Below are 21,263 nucleotides of genomic sequence, written 5' to 3'. Positions count from 1 at the left end.
TACTGGAGCCTTTTTATCATGTTAGACTTGAGAAAAATTTTTTTAAGAAATAAATACTCTTTGTCATGTTTAGAATATACTACTACATGGTCTTTGCATGATTTTATGTATGCGAGTATAATTTTACATATCCTTACTTAATTCTTTGTTACCTAAGCCTTTTAGCTCTTCCTCACATATCTAAAAACCTGTCCAACTGTTAACATTTATTTTGGAGGTTCTGGTGAAGTTTCAGTCATCCTTATTTTAAAATATTGTCATCAAAGTTAGACCTGGAATATATGTGAGGAGACTGTGAGAGAAGCTGTTTAATGCTGTTTGTGTTAATAAAAACCCATCTTTTTCTTAGTTTGCATTCAATTTTTTTCCCAATAATAATGGAAGGATTACTTTAGAATTTTATGTTTTCAAAAGGAATAGTTTGAAGTAAATGTGGAAGGCAGACTAACACTATTTTATTAGTTTAGTAAGAACATACCAAAAAAATCGTACAGAATTATTATATGCAGAATCCTTATAATACTAAATTCTGACAGAAGTTTCACAACTTACTAAGTTAAAGAATCCATTAAACCTAGATGGGATTTGTATTTAACAGGAACAGAATTTTTAGAATATTAGATAATTTGTCAGTTTTATTTTTTTATAATTTTATTTTATTTTTGGCTGCACTGGGCCCAGGCTCTTTGTTGCCGTGTACGGGCTTTCTCTGGTTGTGGCAAGTCGTGGCTACTCTCTAGCTGCAGTGTGCAGGCTTCTCATTGAGGTAACTCTCTCGTTGCAGAGCATGGGCTCTAGAGCACAGGCTCAGCTGCTCTGAGGTATGTAGGATCATAGTTCCCAGACCATGGATCAAACCTGTGTACCCTGCATTGGCAGGTGAATTCTTAACCACTGGGTGCCAAGGAAGTCCCAACATAAAGTTGTTGTTTGTTTGTTTTTTTTTAAACTGAAGGATAACTGCTTTACAATGTTGTGTTGGTTTTTTGCCATACATAAACATGAATCAGCCATGGGTTTACATATATCCCCTCCTTCATGAACCTCCCTCCCCGTCCCACCCCTCTAGGTGATCACAGAGCAGCAAATTGAGCTTCCTCCATCATACAGCAAATGCCCACTAGCTATCTGTTTTACACATGGTAATGTATATGTTTCAATGCTACTCTTTGAATTTGTCCCACTCTCTCCTTCCTGTTCTGTGTTGAAAGTCTCTCCTTTATGTCTGGAACTCTGTTGTTGCCCTACAAATAGGTTCTTCAGTACCATTTTTCTAAATTACAGATATATGCATTAATGTACAATATTTCTTTTTCTGATTTCATACTGTGTAACAGCCTCTAGGTGTATCCATCTCACTAGGACTGATTCAGATATGTCTGTTTTTATGGCTGAGTAGTATTCCGTGGTACATATGCACCACAACTTCCTTATCCATTCATCTGTCAATGGACATCTTGGTTGCTTCCATGTCCTGGGTATTGTAGATAGTGCTGCACTGAACATGGGTCTTTTAGAATTGTGGCTTTCTCAGGGTATTTGCCAAATAGTGGGATTGCTGGGTCATATGGTACTTTTATTCTTAGTTCTTTTTCTTTAAGAAATCTCCATACTGTTCTCCAGAGTGGCTGTATCAATTTACATTCCCACCAACAGTACAGAGTTCCCTTTTCTTCACATCCTCTCCAGCATTTATTGTTTGTAGATTTTTTGATGATGGCCATTCTGACCAATGTGAGGTGATACCTCATTGCAATTTTGATTTTCATTTCTCTAATAATGAGTGATGCTGAGCATCTTTTCACGTGTTTATTAGCCATCTGTATGTCTTCTTTGGAGAAATGTCTGTTTGGGTCTTCTTCCTGTTTTTTGATTGGGTGGTTTGTTTTTCTGATGTTGATCTGCCTGAGCTGCTTGTATATTTTATAGGTTAATCTTTTGTCAATTGCTTCACTTGCAATTATTTTCTCCCAGTCTGAGGACTGCCTTTTCATCCTGTTTATGGTTTCCTTTGCTGTGCAAAAGCTTTTAATAAGATCCCATTTATTTATTTTTGTTTTTAGTTCCATTACTCTGGGATGTGGGTCGTTGAGTATCTTGCTATGATTTATGTCAAAGAGTCAAACATCATGTTTTTTTTTTTAAGCTAGAGATTTATTGTTATTTTGTAATTAATAAATTGTCAAGTTGGTTATGACACTACCCCACACTGTATACCACCATTTGCTAGTATAAAAGTTTTTAAACCATACTGAGGCATAGGGCAGAGAGAGCAGAGACACATGAATATCATCCTTAACAACTTCCTCTTAGTCATGCCTCCGTCTTAATCTTTGTACATGTTTTCTTCCAGGGGAGAGTGTCAGAACAGTGCATAAAATAGTGGGCAACCTGCCATTTACTGTTTTAATACCAAGCAACTTACAGAAATAATGGAATTCAGCTTGTGTTTCCCTTGATTTTACTAGTCTGAACTCATTTTAGGTTACTTTAACATTTTAATTTCCCTTAACTGTACATGAGAGAATATGATGACTAAGAGAATACTGAACCAGAGTCAGCCAAATATACTATTGACCCCCAAATTATGTTTTAATAGGTCCTAAAGGAATGTGGCTCAGATGGTAAAGAATCTGCCAGCAATGCAGGAGATCCCAATTTGATCTGTGGGTCAGAAAGATCCCCTGGAGAAGGGAATGGCTACCCACTCCAGTATTCTTGCATGGAGAATTCCATGGACAGAGGAACCTGGTGGGCTGCAATCCATGGGGTAGCAAAGAGTCGGACATGACTGATTGACTAACAGAGGAATGTACCACCCCAGTAGTTTGAGAGTTCAGCAGTGACATAGTTCTAAATCCATGTTTCCATCAAGAAATTGACTATACAGTTATATTCAAGTATATGCAGAGTATGTGGGCCCTTTTGTTGGGCATATTCATTGCAATATTACAAAATGTTGGAGCAATACAAATGTCCATCAAAGGGGAACTGATTATAGTACAGGATTTTATTAGTGAAATTTGAATAACAATCAAAATCAGAGATACACAAATACTAATCTGAAACGATTATGGAGTATTACATTTTAAAATGGAGATGTAGGAAAGTATGTACAATATCCTTCTGTTTTTATAAAAGAAAATCTTGCACTAAGATATGCTTCATATATGTAGGTTATTTCTGGAAGAATATACAATTTGTGCCTTTTAGGGGTTGGTGAGAGATAGGTTTACTTCTCCCTATATTGTCTTTTATACAGGAATGTTTTCTATGTTTGTACATTGCTTTTGTAGATAAAAACCATAGTTTAAAGAAAAAGAAAGTAACCTATGAAGGTAATGAAAAGCATTTACTATGGTGTATTAGATATATCAAAAAGCCCCAGTCATATAATAGCATGATTGGTTTAGGAGAAATATAAGGTAAATTTATAGAAATAGTTATATATAGTTATTTTACTAATGCATATAGACTATCAGAAATTTGACCAGATTTTGTTAGCCTTTTAATTTAAATTCTATTTAACTTTTTAAGGTATGTATGTCAGTTATGCTTGGTCCAGGCTATTTTACACTTCTGCTGAAATAGAGTAGAAAAGAGAAAAATAGAGATGTAATGACTACATTTCATACATTTTAAGAGGTGAGATTGGTTCAGATTTTCTTTTTCTAGTAGTTTGTTTTTATGTAGATGGGTGAAATAATTATATTTCTGCTGCAACCAATTAAGTGTCTTTGTTTTGTTTAAAAATGTGGATTTTGAAAAAGTCTTGCCGTTTCCTAAATAGAAAAAAAAAAAAAAATTTGATGGGAGCAGAACTTTACAAGGAAGATTTGATTGGGAAAAAACACAATGTTTTATGTGGAGGAACAAAACCATACAAAATAGGGTTGCTTGCTTGTCAACAAATCTCTGTGTGTGTGTGTACGCGCGCGTGCGTGTGTTTGGTTTTCTTTTTCCTTGTTCAAAGAAATAAGTGCTGGGCCTAAATGAAACTGTACATTTTAGAAGATTCCTTTATTTAGTCTTGCTATTTATTGAGCTTCTGTCATTTTCCTCTACTTTTTATGAGAAGCTTTTCTCTTCACTTTGAACATTTGGAGCTTATTGTGTTAAGTATTCTCCTTTATGATTTAAGTAACATTTGTTAGTTTGTGTTTGTTTGCATAACTGTTAGTAGGTTAACTATTATTTATACTTTAATGCTTTTGCCCTAGGTGAAAATTAAAGATTTTAAAATCCATTTTAGGCAAATGGGGCAACAGGTTTTTTTGCCTTCAAACTGATTGAACTAGAAGGAAGTTAGCTTACTATTAGGATGTAGGATCTTATAGCAGATGTATATGAATCTCCTTTCACATACCCTTTCCCCCAAAGTAACCTGTGCTGTGGCATAGGTCCTCATATTAACAAAAGAACCAGAAAATAAAATTAAGAAGAAATTATTATTTTGCTGTATAACAAAGAATTACAGAAAGTCTCAAAAGTAGATTATGTTTAAATTCAGTATTTCTAATATCGTATTTCAATGGCCTAAAGATAATAATCACAGAACAAGTAATTCTTAGTGGTAGCAATAATTTAAAAGGGATTAGGAGAGCTTCCCTGATGGTCCAGTGGTTAAGAATTCACCTGCCAGTGCAGAGGACACAAGTTCAATCCCTAGTCTGGGATGATTCCACCTGCCACGGATATGCCACAGCTACTAAACCCACTTGCCCTAGGGCCCATGCTCTGCAACAAGAGAAGCCTGTGCATCGCAACAGAGAGTAGCCTCCGCTGACTACAACTAGAGAAAGCCCACACATAGCAACGAAAACCCACCACAGCCAAAAATAAATAAGATAAAGGGATTAGGATGCATAACTGGATATCAGATGATTCCTTTATTCATGCATTTGTTAATTTAATCAACAAATACTTAAGTCCTTGCTCTCTGCCAGAGACTGCTGGCTCTGGGTATACACTGGCAAACAAAGCATTGCCTGCTTTCATCAAGCTTGTGATCTGTAAGGGAGAGACATGATACATGATATATAAACATCTATAATTCTGTAAGAAAGCTATAATGACATCTTTATTAGTGAAAACTTAACAGTAAATATCAGAGAAGCTTAAGAGCAGCACCGTATTATCCTAGAACAGAGGAGAAAGAGACAGTGAATGGTTTGATTGACTTGAACCTTAGGGGCTGGATGATTTGTCAAAGTTAGAAAGCCTCTTCTTATCTTATGGGAAATAAGAGTGTTTGAATGTTGAGTTCCTTGAATTCAAATCTGTCATTACTTGCTTCTGTTGGAAAAAGGTTTGAGAAAGAAACTTTGTTGTTGACTTCTCTTAATCTACTGCTAAGTCACTTCAGTCATGTCTGACTCTGTGCGACCCCATAGACGGCAGCCCACCAGGCTCCGCTGTCCTGGGGATTCTCCAGGCAAGAACACTGGAGTGGGTTGCCATTTCCTTCTCCAGTGCAGGAAAGTGAAAAGTGAAAGTGAAGTCGCTCAGTTGTGTCCTACTCTTAGCGACCCCATGGACTGCAGCCTTCCAGGCTCCTCTGCCCATGGGAGTTTCCAGGCAAGAGTACTGGAGTGGGGTGCCATTGCCTTCTCTGTCTCTTAATCTAAGGATGAGGCAGTTTATTTCAGGTAAGGAATGGACTGAACTGGAAGGAGGCAAATAGTGAGAGCCAGTTTTCTAGTTCTTCATAAGCTGTGTCTTTACACTGGACATTATTTTGTTTGAGAAGCTTCCAAACAGAAATGTAAGCACTATATATGATCTTGGGAAAATGTTTTTAATATCATTTGTTTTCCATTAATTCACACATCCTTTGAAGTCAGACTATTCTGGGTTTGAATTCTACCTCCGCTTTATAACTGTGTACTGTGTGCAACTTGATTTTCTTATCTGTAAAATGAGGATCATATCATCTGGAGGAAGTATAGTAGATAGTTCAGAGGACAAACTCTGGAGCCAATTACCTGGGTTCAAATCTTAGCTTGTTAATTTAGTTGAGAGTAAGTTGGGAGAGGTGCTTAACTTCTCTGTACCTCAGTTTCCAGAATGGAGATAATAATAGTTCCTGCCTTTTATTGAGATTTAATGAGTTAATATATACAAAATGCTTAAAATAGTTCATCACATAAGTAAGCACAAGGTAGTTATTAATGTTATTAGTTTCAATTATTATCACCTAGGGTATTGTGAAGGTTAAATAACTTGTTTATTTAAAAACAGTGATTTGTATATTGCCTGACACAATAAAAATATCCCCTAAATAATCAGAAACTGAGGAGTAGATACTTCATCTCATTGAGTCTTCATATATACCTGTTTAGAAGAAATTTTATCTGTCTTGTTTATTGTACCTAGGATAGTTTCTGATATACAGTGGACAGTACCTTTTTGTTTTTTGTTTGTTTTAAAGATTTGTTTATTTTTGGCTGTGTGAGCTTTTCTCTAGTTGCTGCCAGTGGGGGCTACTCTCTAGTTGCCTGCACAGGCTTCTCATTCCACTGGTTTCTCTTGTTGCAGAGTACGGGCTCTAGGGTGCTTTGGCTTCAGTGGTTCTGGGTCCTGGGCTCTAAGAGCACAGGCTCAGTAGTTGTGGTACACAGGCTTAGTTGCTCTGCGGCATGTGGGACCCTCCTGGACCAGGAATCGAATGCATGTGTCCTGCTTTGACAGGTGGACTTTTTACCACTGAGTCATCAGGGATGCCCAACAATCCATTGTTGAGTTAATGTTATCACATTTTACAAATATATAAACTAAGGCCCAAGAAAATTACAAGGTGTTTATACTAAAAAATAACATCACTTTGAGGAGACATTACTGGAAAGGCCATTCATATCATCACTTAGAGTTGATCATATGTGTTAATAATAACTCCCTCTAATTTTTTCCTTTTTCCTTCTCTTTAAAAAAATTCACTTTCTTTAGTTAGGTTAGAAAAATTTAGACTAGAGGAACTGTTCACTTTAGAGTTACAATTAAAGTTGTTAATCTAATTGAGTGATTACTACAAGTTCAGTTCATATGGCACTCTTAAACTGCAGGGTTGTTTTGTTAATACTACAGAATAGAGCATAAAACATTTTTCTTTTCCCATTGTGTTTTCTATATTCTAGATTATATAAGGAAGAAATTTGACAGAGTATTGGGTTGACCAAAAAGTTTTGAGTTTTTCTGTAAGATATTATGGAAAGCCCCAAGCAAACTTTCTGGTCAACTCAATAGTTTCACTCAACTGAGGCTCTATTACAGTGGTAAATATAATAAAAAATTAGCTCTACCATGAGTCACCCATATTTGCTATTTAATGATCCAGAACCAGTGTTTCTAAATTGCATGCATCTGAAATATTTTAATCTTTTGTACTATTTATTATAAGGGAGGGAGAGGCCATTTCTTTGGTTAGTAAATAAAGTTAAAGGCATTTCTAGAAAATGAATATAATCTTGATGTGTTCTGGCTTGCTTCAATGATTGTGAATCTGTTGAATATTAATGACATTTCTCTTAGATATTTCCAAACGATTAGTTTATAGAATACCAGATTACCATTAAAAAGCTACATTAAATTATTATTTTAACACCTGCAAGTCCACTCCTATATGTATTATATAATGCATATGCCTGATGTAACAAATTCCTAATTTGATATCACCTTGCCTCCCTCTTTGTGTATTTAATACAGCCATTAATCTCACTACAAGGCTTTACTAAGGATAAATTGCTACGTAACCCACTTCAACCTCTTTTGTTCAACCAGGAAGCCAGACGTGTTTAAGCTTTTTAAAAAATACATTATTATTTCTTTTTTGAAATTTTGGGGTTTTAAAATTTGAAATGGTAAAATATAAGAGACTGTATCTATTTTGTCTGTTGAAATTACTTGGCTGAAGTTTGCTTTGGAATAGAGCTTCTGTATCTTTAAAAAATACACAGTGAGTCACCCCCTGCTCTTTTGGTAGATGCCTGGCTAGTGAACAGCTAAGCTGCTTTAGGCATGTAATAGAACATTCCATTTCCTGTTCCCTTGCTGACACAGAGGAGTGTTCCTGCTGGCAATGATCTAATCATAGTGCAGTAAGAAACATGGCAGTTTGATAAAACATGGTGGAGACAGCGGCTGAAATGGAAGCATATGTTCTAGAAGACATTCTTGAGGTAGGGCTAGGTTTGTAAATGAAATGAAAGTTGAAATCTGAACAAAGAAATCTTATCTGCCGGAATTATTTTACAGATGAATAGATTAGAGGAGAGAGCAAAGAGAGGCAGAGCATAAAAGCAAGATACGGTCAGACCTTATTCCGTGTGAGAATGTGGCAATCTAGTTCACACGATTACTAAATAAGTCTAGAATTAATTTGTTTAAATTTAATGTTTTATAAATTGTAAATATATGTTTGATAGGGGGAAAAAAGAAAGAAGGAAAGGGCTTTGGACTTAATAAAAAGCCTTGTGCTGGTGGTGACCTTTAGATTAACTCATTAGAAGGTGGGGTCTGCAAAGCAGCTTTGAGTAGGTTTAGTATTATATGTCTTAGAATTCATTTACATATCTAAGCCCACAACTCTTGCTTGCAGTTAACTATTAAAAACAGCTGCTTATTTTAGTTTCTAGGGTAAAATTAAGCATATGTATCAATCTGTTTGCCTAATTTAGCTGGTACATTCTGGTTCTAGGTTTTTCATGTGACTTTGATTATTATAAAATAAATTATTCAATTAAAAATTAAAAGACTGTAAAATTTAAGGCACCAGTGCTTGAGAGCTCACAAAAATCTGCATTTTCAGTCATGATAATTTGAATTGTATTTTCTCTTTTTTCCTCCTTGTGTCAGTGTTATAGAACCTATTTGCATATAAATCAGTGCAAGGAAATACATGTCAAAGTGAAACTATAATTGGTTTTGGCCTTGGATGTAGTATACCATCAAATATTTTTATTTATAGATATAAATATTTAAATCATTTTCTTATATTGGGGGGTGTAGGGTTTTTCCCTCCTCATTAAAAAAAAACTGGCTAATTTTTATGATGATTTAATGATGATGAGTGATATTCCTAATACTTAGACTCAAGATAATTTATTAAATATTTTACTGTCCTCAGGAAAAGAATTTGTTATGGGGCGAGGGCTTAGGAGAATAAACTGCAAAGGGAAGCCAGGCGGGGTTAACAGGAGAAAAAAGCCTATGCGCATTATAAAGTGCTGCATGATCAATGAGCATTTTCTGGAGTCCCTCAGTGTGTGCTTGGAGCTGACATTGCAGCAAGTCTCATGGTTGTTCTGCAGAATGAAAACTGATTCTATTGTGTTATCTAGCTCCTTGCAGACACCTGCCAACGTACTCTTTCCCCCCTCTCCTTAGAGTTTATTGTCTGAGTTGAATTCTCTGGTTAACTTCCATTCTTTTCCTCTTTTCTTTTTTTAATTTTTATACTATTAGTGAGTTTCCTTAGAAATGGTATGGTAAATTATCCACTTAGAAATAGTGATATATATTTTCATTGAGGAACTTCTGTAATTAGTAGTGGTCACATGGCTATTAGTAGTTCAGATTAAAGAAGTCTGTTTATAAAGTTCTAGGAGGACATTTTTATTTGCTTTTTAAAACTTTTGCTTTGAATTTTAAAAGAAGCGTACCTTATAGATTTCAGTAAATTCATCTGACATTTTCTTTGGTCGTTTTAAATTTCAGCATATAATAGATTTTAGAAGTCTATTAATTTTCTGGGAAAAGCCTACTTGGGCATAGTTTTGTGTCTTAAGTGTAAATTTTTCTAATACTTCCTTAAAAGTTGACTTTTCATTATTCCCACTAAAGCACTAAAAGTGTTTAATGTCATGGTAAGATTTTACGTTACCTAACTTGTTCATAGTTACTAGTTAGTTGCAGAGGTTATTTACTCTCTGTAATTTTAATTATTTGTCCTAATTCTCTCTCTCTTAGTTTGATTCCTATATACCTGTCACATTAAACCATACTAAGTGAGTAGTTTTGTCTCTGTTTCATGTTACTTTATTTAAATGAGTATTTGTCAATTATTGGCAGACTAGAAGTGAAAAATTTCCAACTAGTAATGAAATATTCTTCTTTTCAAAAATTAGAAGTACTCATAATGGGGACGTCCCTGATGGTCCAGTGGCTAAGACTGTTAATGCAAGGAGCCCCAGGTTCGATACCTGGTCAGGGAACTATATCCCACATGGCACAACTAAGAGTTTGCATATCATAGCTAAAGATCCTGCATGCTGCAACCAAGACCTGGCACAGCCAAATAAGTATTTTTTAAAAAAGTACTCTTGATGACGTAATGCTAATAGTAAAAGTTTAAAAAGAATAAACTTCCTAACTCTGAAGCTAAATGTACCATTTTCTAAAGTACCTCATATGGCGTATTTTATACAATGAGCTTCCTAGAAAAAAATTTTAAAGAGTTAACTCATTGTGTAAATGTCTAATAATGAATAATGAAGTTCATCTATATACCACAGTGATAATTTTATTATTGTATCTAATATTAAGCCATTTGAAGTTTATCACCATATTTTTTCCATAATTTTTATCATTATGACTTATTTATTGAGCATCTGGAATTTTATGTAGATTTTTGGTTATTTACATTAAACACTGAATTCCTTTTTTTTTTTTTTTTCTGTCTTTGAATATAACTTGGTCTTTTGAATCATACATTTTACAGGGTACTTTTATTTAAGTTTTAATAAAGAGAAAGCTTAAAATCAACATCGTTAGTGAATTAGTGCAGATTAATTCTTGTAATGCCGTGGTTTACCTTTTAAATTGTGATTGTTTATTGTATGTACCCACATTTATTTAATGTACATTTTTAAGTGATCATCAGTCTTGAGTAAAGTACTGTGTTTCTAAAACTTATAGTACAACAGAAAAAGATTGATTTCAACTTATATCATTGCTTCTCAGCTCTCTATAGTAATGGATTTAATAGAATAATTTAGTTATTTAAATTATCTAGATAATCTGATCAGTGATTTTTTTCTCCAAACCAAAGTAGTCAAAGTGTTTCTGTTCCGTTTGCCCACCTTAACTAATATTCAGGAAAATGGCCACCTACAGATGATAGGGAGCCTACATAAATACCTCTTTCTTTTTTTTTTTTTTTTGCTTATATTATTTTTACTGAGACATGATTATAATTTTAGAACTTTGATGTTCTTCCTCTGAGTCGTATGTAATAATGGATCTTAGTACTTAGAAAGATCAAGAAGAAAAAAAAGTTCTCCAAACTTTTATTTTTTGGGGGGGGAGGGGGGAGTGTTTCCAAGTTTGTGTGTCCAGGTGCTATGCATATAAACCTGAGATATTATATAAGCTTTTTAAATATGAAAACAAAACATATGAGAGGTCAGATACTCGATTACTATATATTCTAATTTTATTCTCTTTGAACTATGTTTAGTAGTTTTCTATAAGAATTGCTTTAGAAATGAAAAATTTTTATAAGTATTTCTTTTAATTTTAATCAAGTTCAAAATACTTTCTTCAGGGTATAGCATTTGATACATTTTTGCCTTTAAAAGTACCAGTGTTTTGAAAATAAAAATATTTACATTTTTAAGAATAGTAACTTGCCCAGTCTTGTTCCTTTGTCAGCTAGATCCAGAGTGTCTAGCTTCATCTGTACTTTATTTTACAGGTTGTAATATGTAAGCTAAAAGCCCTACATCTCTGTGGTTGTTCCTTAGATATTCAGTGGGTTGAGGATTTGGCTGAACTTTTTAGGGTTTAACTAAATTAAGGATTCGATTAAACATATTAAGTAGGTTTATTATGGAACTATTTCTTGCATTTGTATTTATCTTGAGATTGGAGGGGTTTTAGTCTTGAAAGAGTCGCAGGGACATTGTTGTTTCTTTTTGATTTGTCACCATTATGGGCTAGTGGTAAATAGTGCATTTTCATCTAAACAGGGGAATTCCACTTGCTAATTATTTAAAAATTATTTTTAGTAATGATATAAAAGCTCTTCAAAGTAAACTCTTTTGACAGTGTCCTGCTCTATTTCTTTTTATTCTATGAAATATATTGGCTTATGTAATACATATCCTTCATATGTTATATCAGTAAGTCTTCCATGAATTTGTAAATTCTGTATCTATGTAGTTAGTATAATGCTGGTGACATTTTTCACTAGGAAGATTTGGAGTTACTCGTATGTGTGTGTGTGCGCACACGCACCCACTCAGTCATGTCCGATTGTGCGACCCCATAGACTGTAGCCCATCAGGCTTCTCTGTTCATGGAATTTTCCAGGCAAGAATCCTGGAGTGGGTTCTCATTTTCTACTCGAGGGGAATCTCCCTTACCCAGGAATAGAACCTGCAGTATCTTGAAAGAAAGAAAGTGAAGTCGCTCAGTCGTGTCCGACTGTTTGCGACCCCACGGACTGTAGCCTACCAGGTTCCTCTGTCCATGGAATTTTCCAGGCAAGAATACTGGAGTGGGTTGTCATCGCCTTCTCCATCATTTCATGAGGCACCTGGTATTCTAATCATTAGCAAAAAACAGCCAGAGAGAGTCTCAGCTGTATACAAGAAACCAGTGCCCCAACGGACCCAGGCAAAACAGGAAGGCGTTCCACTTGTCTCTTTGTCTAGTCTTTGCCAGGATGATTGATATAAAATGATTGATATTGGCAGGCAGATTCTTTACCATTGTGCCACCTGGGAAGCCCCTGGGAATTACTCTTGGGACATAAATATAATTTGATCTAGAGACAGAAAAGTTTAGCTAAATATGTAAGTTATTTGAATTAATAAATGTAACATTTTCCATTCATTAAGAGGTTTTGGAGACATTAGACATGTTGGCTATATTGAATCTTATAATTTCACTCCAGAATTTATTGTGCATCTTCAATATGCTAAGCAGTTGAAATTCAGTGAGATTAGTCCAGCTAGCTTTGCTTCATCAAAGTAAAAATTCAGTAGACAGAATGTCTGTCATTGGTATTTAAACATTCTTAAATTCAGGATGTGTACAGATGTATGTTTGAATGCTTGTATTTTACTTCATTTGTTTTTCTGGATAGTTTTAGCATTCTGATTTTTTTAGTAAGCAAATATTTTTCTTTAAGTACTTTTAAGTTTTGTGTGTGTGTGTGTGTGTGCTTATCTAATTGTTATGCGTATTTATGAATGTCAGGCTGTCTAGAAAGTCCCCTAGATGTCATTGTCATCTATTTATTTGTAAAGATTTTGCTGTTGCCAGTTATATCAGTATGTTGTTATACATATGTTCATATAACATGCTCACATATGCTTGCTTCCATATACTCTGTACAAACATTCACGTCTCTGCTATATTATGCTTTATGAATACTCTTATTTGAAAGCTGAGTCTGTCTTGAATGGAGGGGCAGAAGTTGCAACATTGCTTTCACACACCAACTTTGAGAGAATGCATACTAGAGTAGTAGAAGATGACTAAAAGATAGACTTAACGTTAGTAATCCCTCTAAAGAAGACTAATATTTTAGTGGAGTAGTTTCAAACCTTTCAAGTGAAGGTTTCAAAAACAGCTTGCAAAAGATAGTGTAACTACAGATATGTAAATTAATGTTACTCTCACAAGAAAGTAATGTCAGGATTGTCCAAATGCTACTAGTCCCACATTAATTCAACACAGTCAGGTGGTTAAGGTGGAACATATTGTGAAACATGCGTTAGGAAAGGTCCACGTCATGTGTTACCTGCATATACATGTAGCAGCATTGGCACTTTCTGTTTTTTAATTATTTGGGTCCTTGTTCTGATGCTTGACTGAATAACTCATTCTGATGTTGAAGTGACTTGATCACTACAGACTTGCTGAATATCAAAGTCTTGCTTAATCACTGGTTTGGTTTTAGTACATAGCTTCCAGATTTGCCAAAACAAAGGTCTTTCAGGAGGTGTTTACAAATATCTTGAGGTAACTTTTGGTTTTGGTTTAATGAGTGGCTAGATTGTTGGCCATTAATATTGGTCTTGGATGGAACCATGCTTCTAACTAACTGGCTATATATGGACAGATAGATATATGTTATACATAGGATACCCACATAATTTTATAGTGGCAATGGAAATTGACCACATTAGTTAACAATTTGTTGAAAATTTAAGTTATTATACAGAAGGATTGTGCTATTACAGTTTTACTTAATTTTATAAAAAATAACTTTTCCAAAAGAAAACAACTGAGAAGAATTATTTTAGATTTTTACGAATACCTTTGAAGTCTGGCTTAATAGAAGATACGTCTGCTTTTTTATTTAGTCTGTTGCAATACATTATTTTGGAGGAAGTCTAAGAAAAAATACTGTCTTAACATTTAGAATATTTTTTTAATAGCCGTTTTGATAATTGTGAATATTCTTCTTTGATACCAGTCCTAAAACTATGATGGTTTCCTGGAGGTTAGTTGTAGTGTAGAATCTGAAATATTATCAGTGAGTTTTTTGAACTTTGTTCAATTAAAACCCACTGGTTTTTTGTGTATCTTGAGTAGATCATTTGGTGCATGATTTTGTAGCATCGTACTCTGGTCAATTGGAAAATACTGATTTACTGAGTTCCAAATATTGCTGCCTTTTATTCCATGATATAAAAAAATAACATTTACTAATACATCACTCTTCTCCTTAGAAAAGTAAAGAACTGGAAAGCTGTCACATTCAGTGACAGATATAAATTTTCCAAAATTATAATGTATACTTGAAAGTTTGAATTTATCACTGATGAGAAAGAGAGTTGTTTTTGTTGAAATGATATCAGTGTTCCATGAAAAAAAGGTATTGGTTTATATCACATTTACACAGGTGTTTTTCTTGAGACAACTGCAGTATCTAGGTATGCAGCAGAAATGTTTTCCATTTTGTTACACTGAATATTAAAAGGTAATATACTCAAGGTGGAAAATTTAAAAATTAGTACTTTTTATTACTTCATAACGGAAACTCACCCTTAATTTTTTTCACTTAATTATGAGTGCATGGCAGACAAGATATGATGATTGGTGATATGGCCATGATTTATGTTAAGGGAATAGCAGTTTTTACCCACCATTATTTTTGTATCATCAGTTTAATGTCAACAGTGAAACAGGCAAATAACATTTTAGTACTGTATTATAAAAATAGTTTTGACTTCACAGGCCCTCTGAAAGAGTTTTGACGATCTCTATGGATCTCGCGGATCATAGTAGAGTAACCGCTAGTTTAGTATATTGCCCAAGTTTACAGTCAGTAATGGCATAAAACTAAGATTTAGATTTAAGTCTACTCGATTAAAATGTTTTCTTTTACCATATTATCAAATTTTAAAATTTATTACATAGTCCCAACTTCTCTAACTTTTTTTGTCACTCTAGGTTTCTCTATCCTTCAACTACAATACAGCAGATATGAAATAAAACGAGGGAAAAATTTTGTGGAAAAAAATTTAAATATTGTTTTGCAATTCGTCATTCAGAATTTATATAAAAGGATTTTGAAGATTCCTGAGTGAAGGAGGATAGATACAAGTAGAAGTGGTTTTGCTTGCAGAATAACATTATGTAATACTTTTAATTTTGATAAAGATGAATAAAGATTAAAAACTTAAATGGGTTATGAATTTCATCAAATGTCTTGTTATAGTTCAGAATGATTAGGAAAGGAGTTTATAAATTATAACTTTGAATTACTCATATGTTAGCGAGTGGAAACAAATAGATGAAGTATGTGTCAAATTCAAATATTTTTCTCTTTAAAGATTTTAGGCTTCTTTTCATTTATTTATTTAGACGCTTTGGGTGTTAGTTATGGCACACAGGTTCTTTTTCATTGTGGTGCACAGGCTCTAAAGTGTGTGGGTTCAGTAGTTTTGGAGCTCAGTAGTTGTGCACAGGCTTAGTGGCCCTGCAACTAAGGATCTTATCTTAGTTCCCTGACCAGGAACTGAACCCATGTGCCCTGATCTTGGTTATCCAAAGACTAAGCCATTTCACCTTCCTTTGCAAAGTAGCAAATTAAGTTGTTTAAAATCTACTTTATACTTTCCTCTTATATTTGTATGTACTATGTTTTTGCCACAAATTAATTTTGAAATTGGCACTGAAATCATGTGGTCTCGTAGGAAAAAAGGATCTATAACATCTGCATATCTCTTGTCTTTATGCTTAAATGCTGAATACAACTCTTCTCCCCACCTACCAAATTCCAAGTGACTGTCGGAAGATTCCCTTGGAGAAGGGCATGGCAATCCACTCCAGTATTCTTGCCTTGAGAATCCCATGGGCAGAGGAGGCTGGTGGGGTTGCAAAGAGTTGGAAGTGACTTAGCATGCACACATTCATTGAGATGAGAAGCAATGTTGAGCCAGTGTTAACACTGCTTGTTGGTGATTTCTATAGTCTGGATTCCTTCTTTAGTCTCAAGCCTTTTATCATTTAGCCTGCTTCTGACTTTTGATACTTGCTGTCCACTTTGTTTTGATTTCTTACTCCTGCTACAGATTATCTAGATTCTGCTCCTCCTCTTGATGTTTGGATATTATGAACAGCCTAACTCCTCATTTGTTGAGCTTCTTATTTTTCTAACTAGTGCTTATCCTTAACTGGTTCTAACCTTGAATTTGTTCTGTTGCTATTTCTTCAGTCTTTGTCACATTCTACACTTGTAATTTATGCCCTGTCATCATACAAAGATCAACATATATTTGTATGAACTATTTAAGCAAGTATGAAATAGTTTCTAAATTCTTATGTTCCATAAGGAAGTACTGGTTAAGATTTTCCAAAAATTTGTGCTGGTGTTGAAGTGTTCACAAATATTGGAAAATTTTCCTTTCTATTATTTTGTCACATTTGTACAATATTATCTTCTCAAAATATCTTTCTCAGTTTATTTTTCCTATTTTTTTTTTTTAGTTTATGAAATAAATGGAGATAGTAGTGGATAGAAAGTTGCTTTCTTCTAAAAAAATGTATTTATTTAAGAAACCAAAATATTAAGATTAGGCTCTATATATGCCATATGAAAAAAGTCTTCTTAGGTAGATCATTTTGTAAATATTTTATGAATTACAAAGAATATATCTTTTATAAAGTATGATAGGTGAGAATGCTAAATTACATCAACATTGACTTTTAAGTATTTCTATATTTAATAGGCTTCCTTTTTCATTGTCTTGAGCTTATAGTGAGATTGTATGATTTTCTGTGAATAGTTTTATTCTTCTTGATGTCCTCAGTGACGTAGAATTGTATCTTGAACACAGTAAATGCTTGTTTTTCATTTGGAGTTACACATGTACAATGAAGGAATTACTGTACTGTGTTTTTATCTTGGAAAGTTCTCTGAACTCTTAGTTTTGGTTAGGTATATACATGGAATGAGGCAGAAGAGCTAACAGTTAATCACGTTATTCAAATCAACCCAGGTGATCTGTAGGTTGGAGTTCTAACATAGTCTTTGTATGTTATTTGAAATAATATTTTTCTTTTTATTCTTGCACTTTTTGGTCTCTAAAGTTAAATTGTACTGTATAGTTTTTCTAAGATCCCTTCTATATATATTAAAGTCTTAACTAGAACTCTAAAGATAGTAGCTTCAGTAACTTCTAAACAAAAAGTTTGACATGATGGTGTGTTTTACAAGTTTTAAAACTTCTTTTGCTTTGTTATTTCACATTTAAGAAGCAAATACAAGTGCAGTTTTGCACCAGAACTATTATTTGACATCCTTCTATCCACCCAACTTTATTTTTACATTTAATCTGAATTGTTTATTTTTACATTGTATTATAATATTCTGTACTACTTACAGTGTTTACCTGCTGCCCTCTTCAACATCTATTCATTATTCAAAGTTCTCCTTCCCTAGGGTTTTGTTCCTCTCTAGCCTTTCTTTCAAGTTCATTATCTCTTATCCTGTTCTACTCTTAAAAAGTAACGTTAGAGTGTGTACATTAGAAATATTTTAATGTCTCTGTAATGTGCTTGATAAATGTTGAATTCTTTAATATGGATACTTTGACTCTCTTTTAAAAAAATGCCTTCTGCATTTATGTAAAAGATATTTCATTCCACAAAAGAATTTGAAGTGTCTTATAAGAGTATACTGAACTGAACTGATGAGTATATATATTCTGAAAAATAAAAATACAAAAATCAGAAGTAGTAAATTAATACCAGTGGTAAAATTGACTTCAGTTCAGTTCAGTCGCTCAGTTGTGTCCGACTCTTTGCGACCCCATGAATTGTAGCACGCCAGGCTTCCCTGTCCATCACCAACTCTCGGAGTTCACTCAAACTCATGTCCATAGAGTCGGTGATGCCATCCAGCCATCTCATCCTCTGTCGTCCCCTTCTCCTCCTGCCCTCAATCCCTCCCAGCATCAGTCTTTTCCGATGAGTCAACTCTTCGCATGAGGTGGCCAAAGTACTGGAGTTTCAGCTTTAGCATCAGTCCTTCCAAAGAACACCCAGGACTGATCTCCTTTAGAGTGGACTGGTTGGATCTCCTTGCAGTCCAAGGGACTCTCAAGAGTCTTCTCCAACACCACACTTCAAAAGCATCAATTCTTCGTGCTCAGCTTTCTTCACAGTCCAACTCTCACATCCATACATGACCACTGGAAAAACCATAGCCTTGACTAGACGGACCTTTGTTGGCAAAGTCATGTCTCTGCTTTTGATTATGCTATCTAGGTTGGTCATAACTTTCCTTCCAAGGAGTAAGCGTCTTTTAATTTCATGGCTGCAGTCATCACCTGCAGTGATTTTAGAGCCCCCCAAAATAAAGTCTGACACTGTTTCCACTGTTTGCCCATCTATTTCCCATGAAGTGATGACCCCAGATGCCATGATCTTAGTTTCTGAATGTTGACGTAGATTGAATTAACCAGCAACAAGAGCCAAATTAGAAACTTGATGAGTTTTGAGATTTGTGTTGTTCATAAACTCTGTAAGCATGGTGGATGTTCTGGAGAATTGATACATTTTGTGCGATTTAGATCTTAGAAAATAATTTCTCTTTGTGCCCCCGTATTGGACCTACTGCTTATTGTATTAAATAACTCCATCTTCTAAAACTAAACAAGCTTGATGTTAGTTTCTACAAAATGTAAGTCAAGGATTTACTGATAAAATTCAGTTGGGTTAAAAAAACTAGTACTGTAGCCTGAGTACTCAGTTCTCTGGTAGTCTGGTTTGTTTCAAGGATAAAATTTAGAACACTCAGAGCAGAGATTGCAAACTCATGGCTTCTTGGCTGTATCAGACATAGGAATATATTTTTTATAGCTGACATAATGTTGGCCCATGTGATGGTCATTTATTTAGATTAAAAAAAAAATTCATCTCAGAAGTTTTGTGTAGTTTTCACTGTTTGGGCCTTAAAAATGTTCTATTAAATTTCTCCCTGTAAGGAATGGAAGACTTCTCTACCCTCTTAGATTCAGTGGTTGAGATGTGCAAATTGAAAAGAAGTCAAAACCGAAAGAAGCAATTAGGCTTGGGAGCTTATATGCCATCTTTTTTTCTTTTGGTTCCATAAGGTCTTAGTTATGGCACACAGGCTTAGTTGCCCCATGGCAGGTGGGATCTTCGGGTCATAGTTCCCTGACCAGGAATTGAACCAGTGTCCCCTGCAGTGGAAGGCAGATTCTTTCCCACTGAACCACCTGGGAAGTCCTGCTTGTATGCCATCTTAACAAAGGATGATAAATGGTGTCCTAACTAGCCAAAGGAACAGAGAAGGCAATGGCACCCCACTCCAGTACTGTTGCCTGGAAAATCCCATGGACGGAGGAGCCTGGTAGGCTGCAGTCCATGGGGTCGCGAAGAGTCGGACACGACTGAGCGACTTCACTTTCACTTTTCACTTTCATGCATTGGAGAAGGAAATGGCAACCCACTCCAGTGTTCTTGCCTGGAGAATCCCAGGGACAGGGGAGCCTGGTGGGCTGCCGTCTGTGGGGTCGCACAGAGTCAGACATGCCTGAAGCGACTTAGCAGCAGCAGCAGCAGCCAAAGGAAAAAGAATTTGGACTTCTCGGGTGTAGGAGGGCAACGATATGGGAAAACTGATTGATAAATGTTGTTGTTCAGTCGTCCAGTTGTGTCTGACACTTTGTGACCCCATGGACTGCAGCACACCAGGTCTGTCTGTTCCTCACCATCTCCCAGAATTTGCCTAAGTTCATGTCCACTACATCGGCAAAGCCAACCAGTCATCTCGTCCTCTGACACCGTCTTCTCCTGCGCTCAGTCTTTCCCAGCATCATCAACTTTTCCAATGAATCAGCTATTCGCATCAGATTACCAAAATACTGGAGTTTTAGCTTCAGTATCAGTCTTTCCAGCAAGTATTCAGGTTGATTTCCCTTAAGATTGACTGGTTTGATCTCCTTACTGTCCAAGTAACTGGGTTATCTATTGAAGTTTCTTATGCGGAGTTAAGTTTGAGCCATCACCAGTGATAAGAGTCATCTCCAATGACAGTAATTAAGAGTCTTTCTCCTCTTCCTGGTTTAGGAGAGGCCAAGATGAAATACTTAGATTATTGTAAATGATAATTCTTTATATTTTATTTGGCAGTTGTTTGTCCAATATACAAATGGACATTTGTATATTGATCTTATAACCTATTGGCTTGCTAAATTCACTTGGTTAACCAGGGTTGTTTTTTGTTTGTTTGTTTGATAGTAGAATTTTCTACATGCATGGTCATCTCTGCAAATTTAAGTCCATTTATCTCTCCTTCTCCCCTATTTTTATGCCTTTAATTCTTATGTCTTGCCTTGTTCGCCTACGTAGGACCTCCAGTAAAATACTAAATAGAATTGGTGACTTACTGGACCAAGTTGCCTTGTTCCTGATCTTAGTGGGGGAAGTGTTCAATTTTTCGTAATTAAGTATGATGTTCTTTATACTTTTTTCTTGATTCCCTTATCTGGTTAAGATATCTACCCCTAGTTTGCTAAAAAATTTTATTATCAAAAGATACTGAACTGTCAGGTCTTTTATCTGATTCTGTTGAGATGATCCTTGATTTTCCTTCTTTGTTCTGTCATTATGTGAATTATATTAATTGACTCTTGGATTTTAAGCCAACTTTGTATTCTTAGAATAAAATGCATTTGGTCATGATATATGACCCCTTTTGGATATGGCTGGATTTGGATTACTAGTATATTATTAAGGATTCTTGTTCTTCACAAGGCATATTGATCTTTAGTCTTCTTAAA

At 34.9% G+C, this 21,263-nt stretch overlaps 1 protein-coding gene across 7 annotated transcripts in view; it reads left to right on the top strand.

The window, feature by feature from the left end:
- ANKRD17 (ankyrin repeat domain 17) overlaps positions 1 to 21,263 on the top strand; it is a 165,713-nt gene that overhangs the window by 28,987 nt on the left and 115,463 nt on the right. The window contains exon 1 of one of the 7 annotated variants that reach the window (XM_055588780.1): positions 8,106 to 8,174. The exons of the other annotated variants lie outside the window; for them this stretch is intronic. Coding sequence (XP_055444755.1) covers positions 8,121 to 8,174 — 54 coding nt within the window. The 5' untranslated portion in view covers positions 8,106 to 8,120. Of the gene's footprint in view, positions 1 to 8,105; positions 8,175 to 21,263 lie in introns of those variants that run through there. 7 annotated transcript variants of the gene reach the window in all.

The sequence above is a fragment of the Bubalus kerabau genome, chromosome 7 (assembly GCF_029407905.1).
Source record: "Bubalus kerabau isolate K-KA32 ecotype Philippines breed swamp buffalo chromosome 7, PCC_UOA_SB_1v2, whole genome shotgun sequence".
Classification (NCBI taxonomy): Eukaryota; Metazoa; Chordata; class Mammalia; order Artiodactyla; family Bovidae; genus Bubalus; species Bubalus kerabau.
This window is presented reverse-complemented; position numbering and strand designations above follow the sequence as displayed.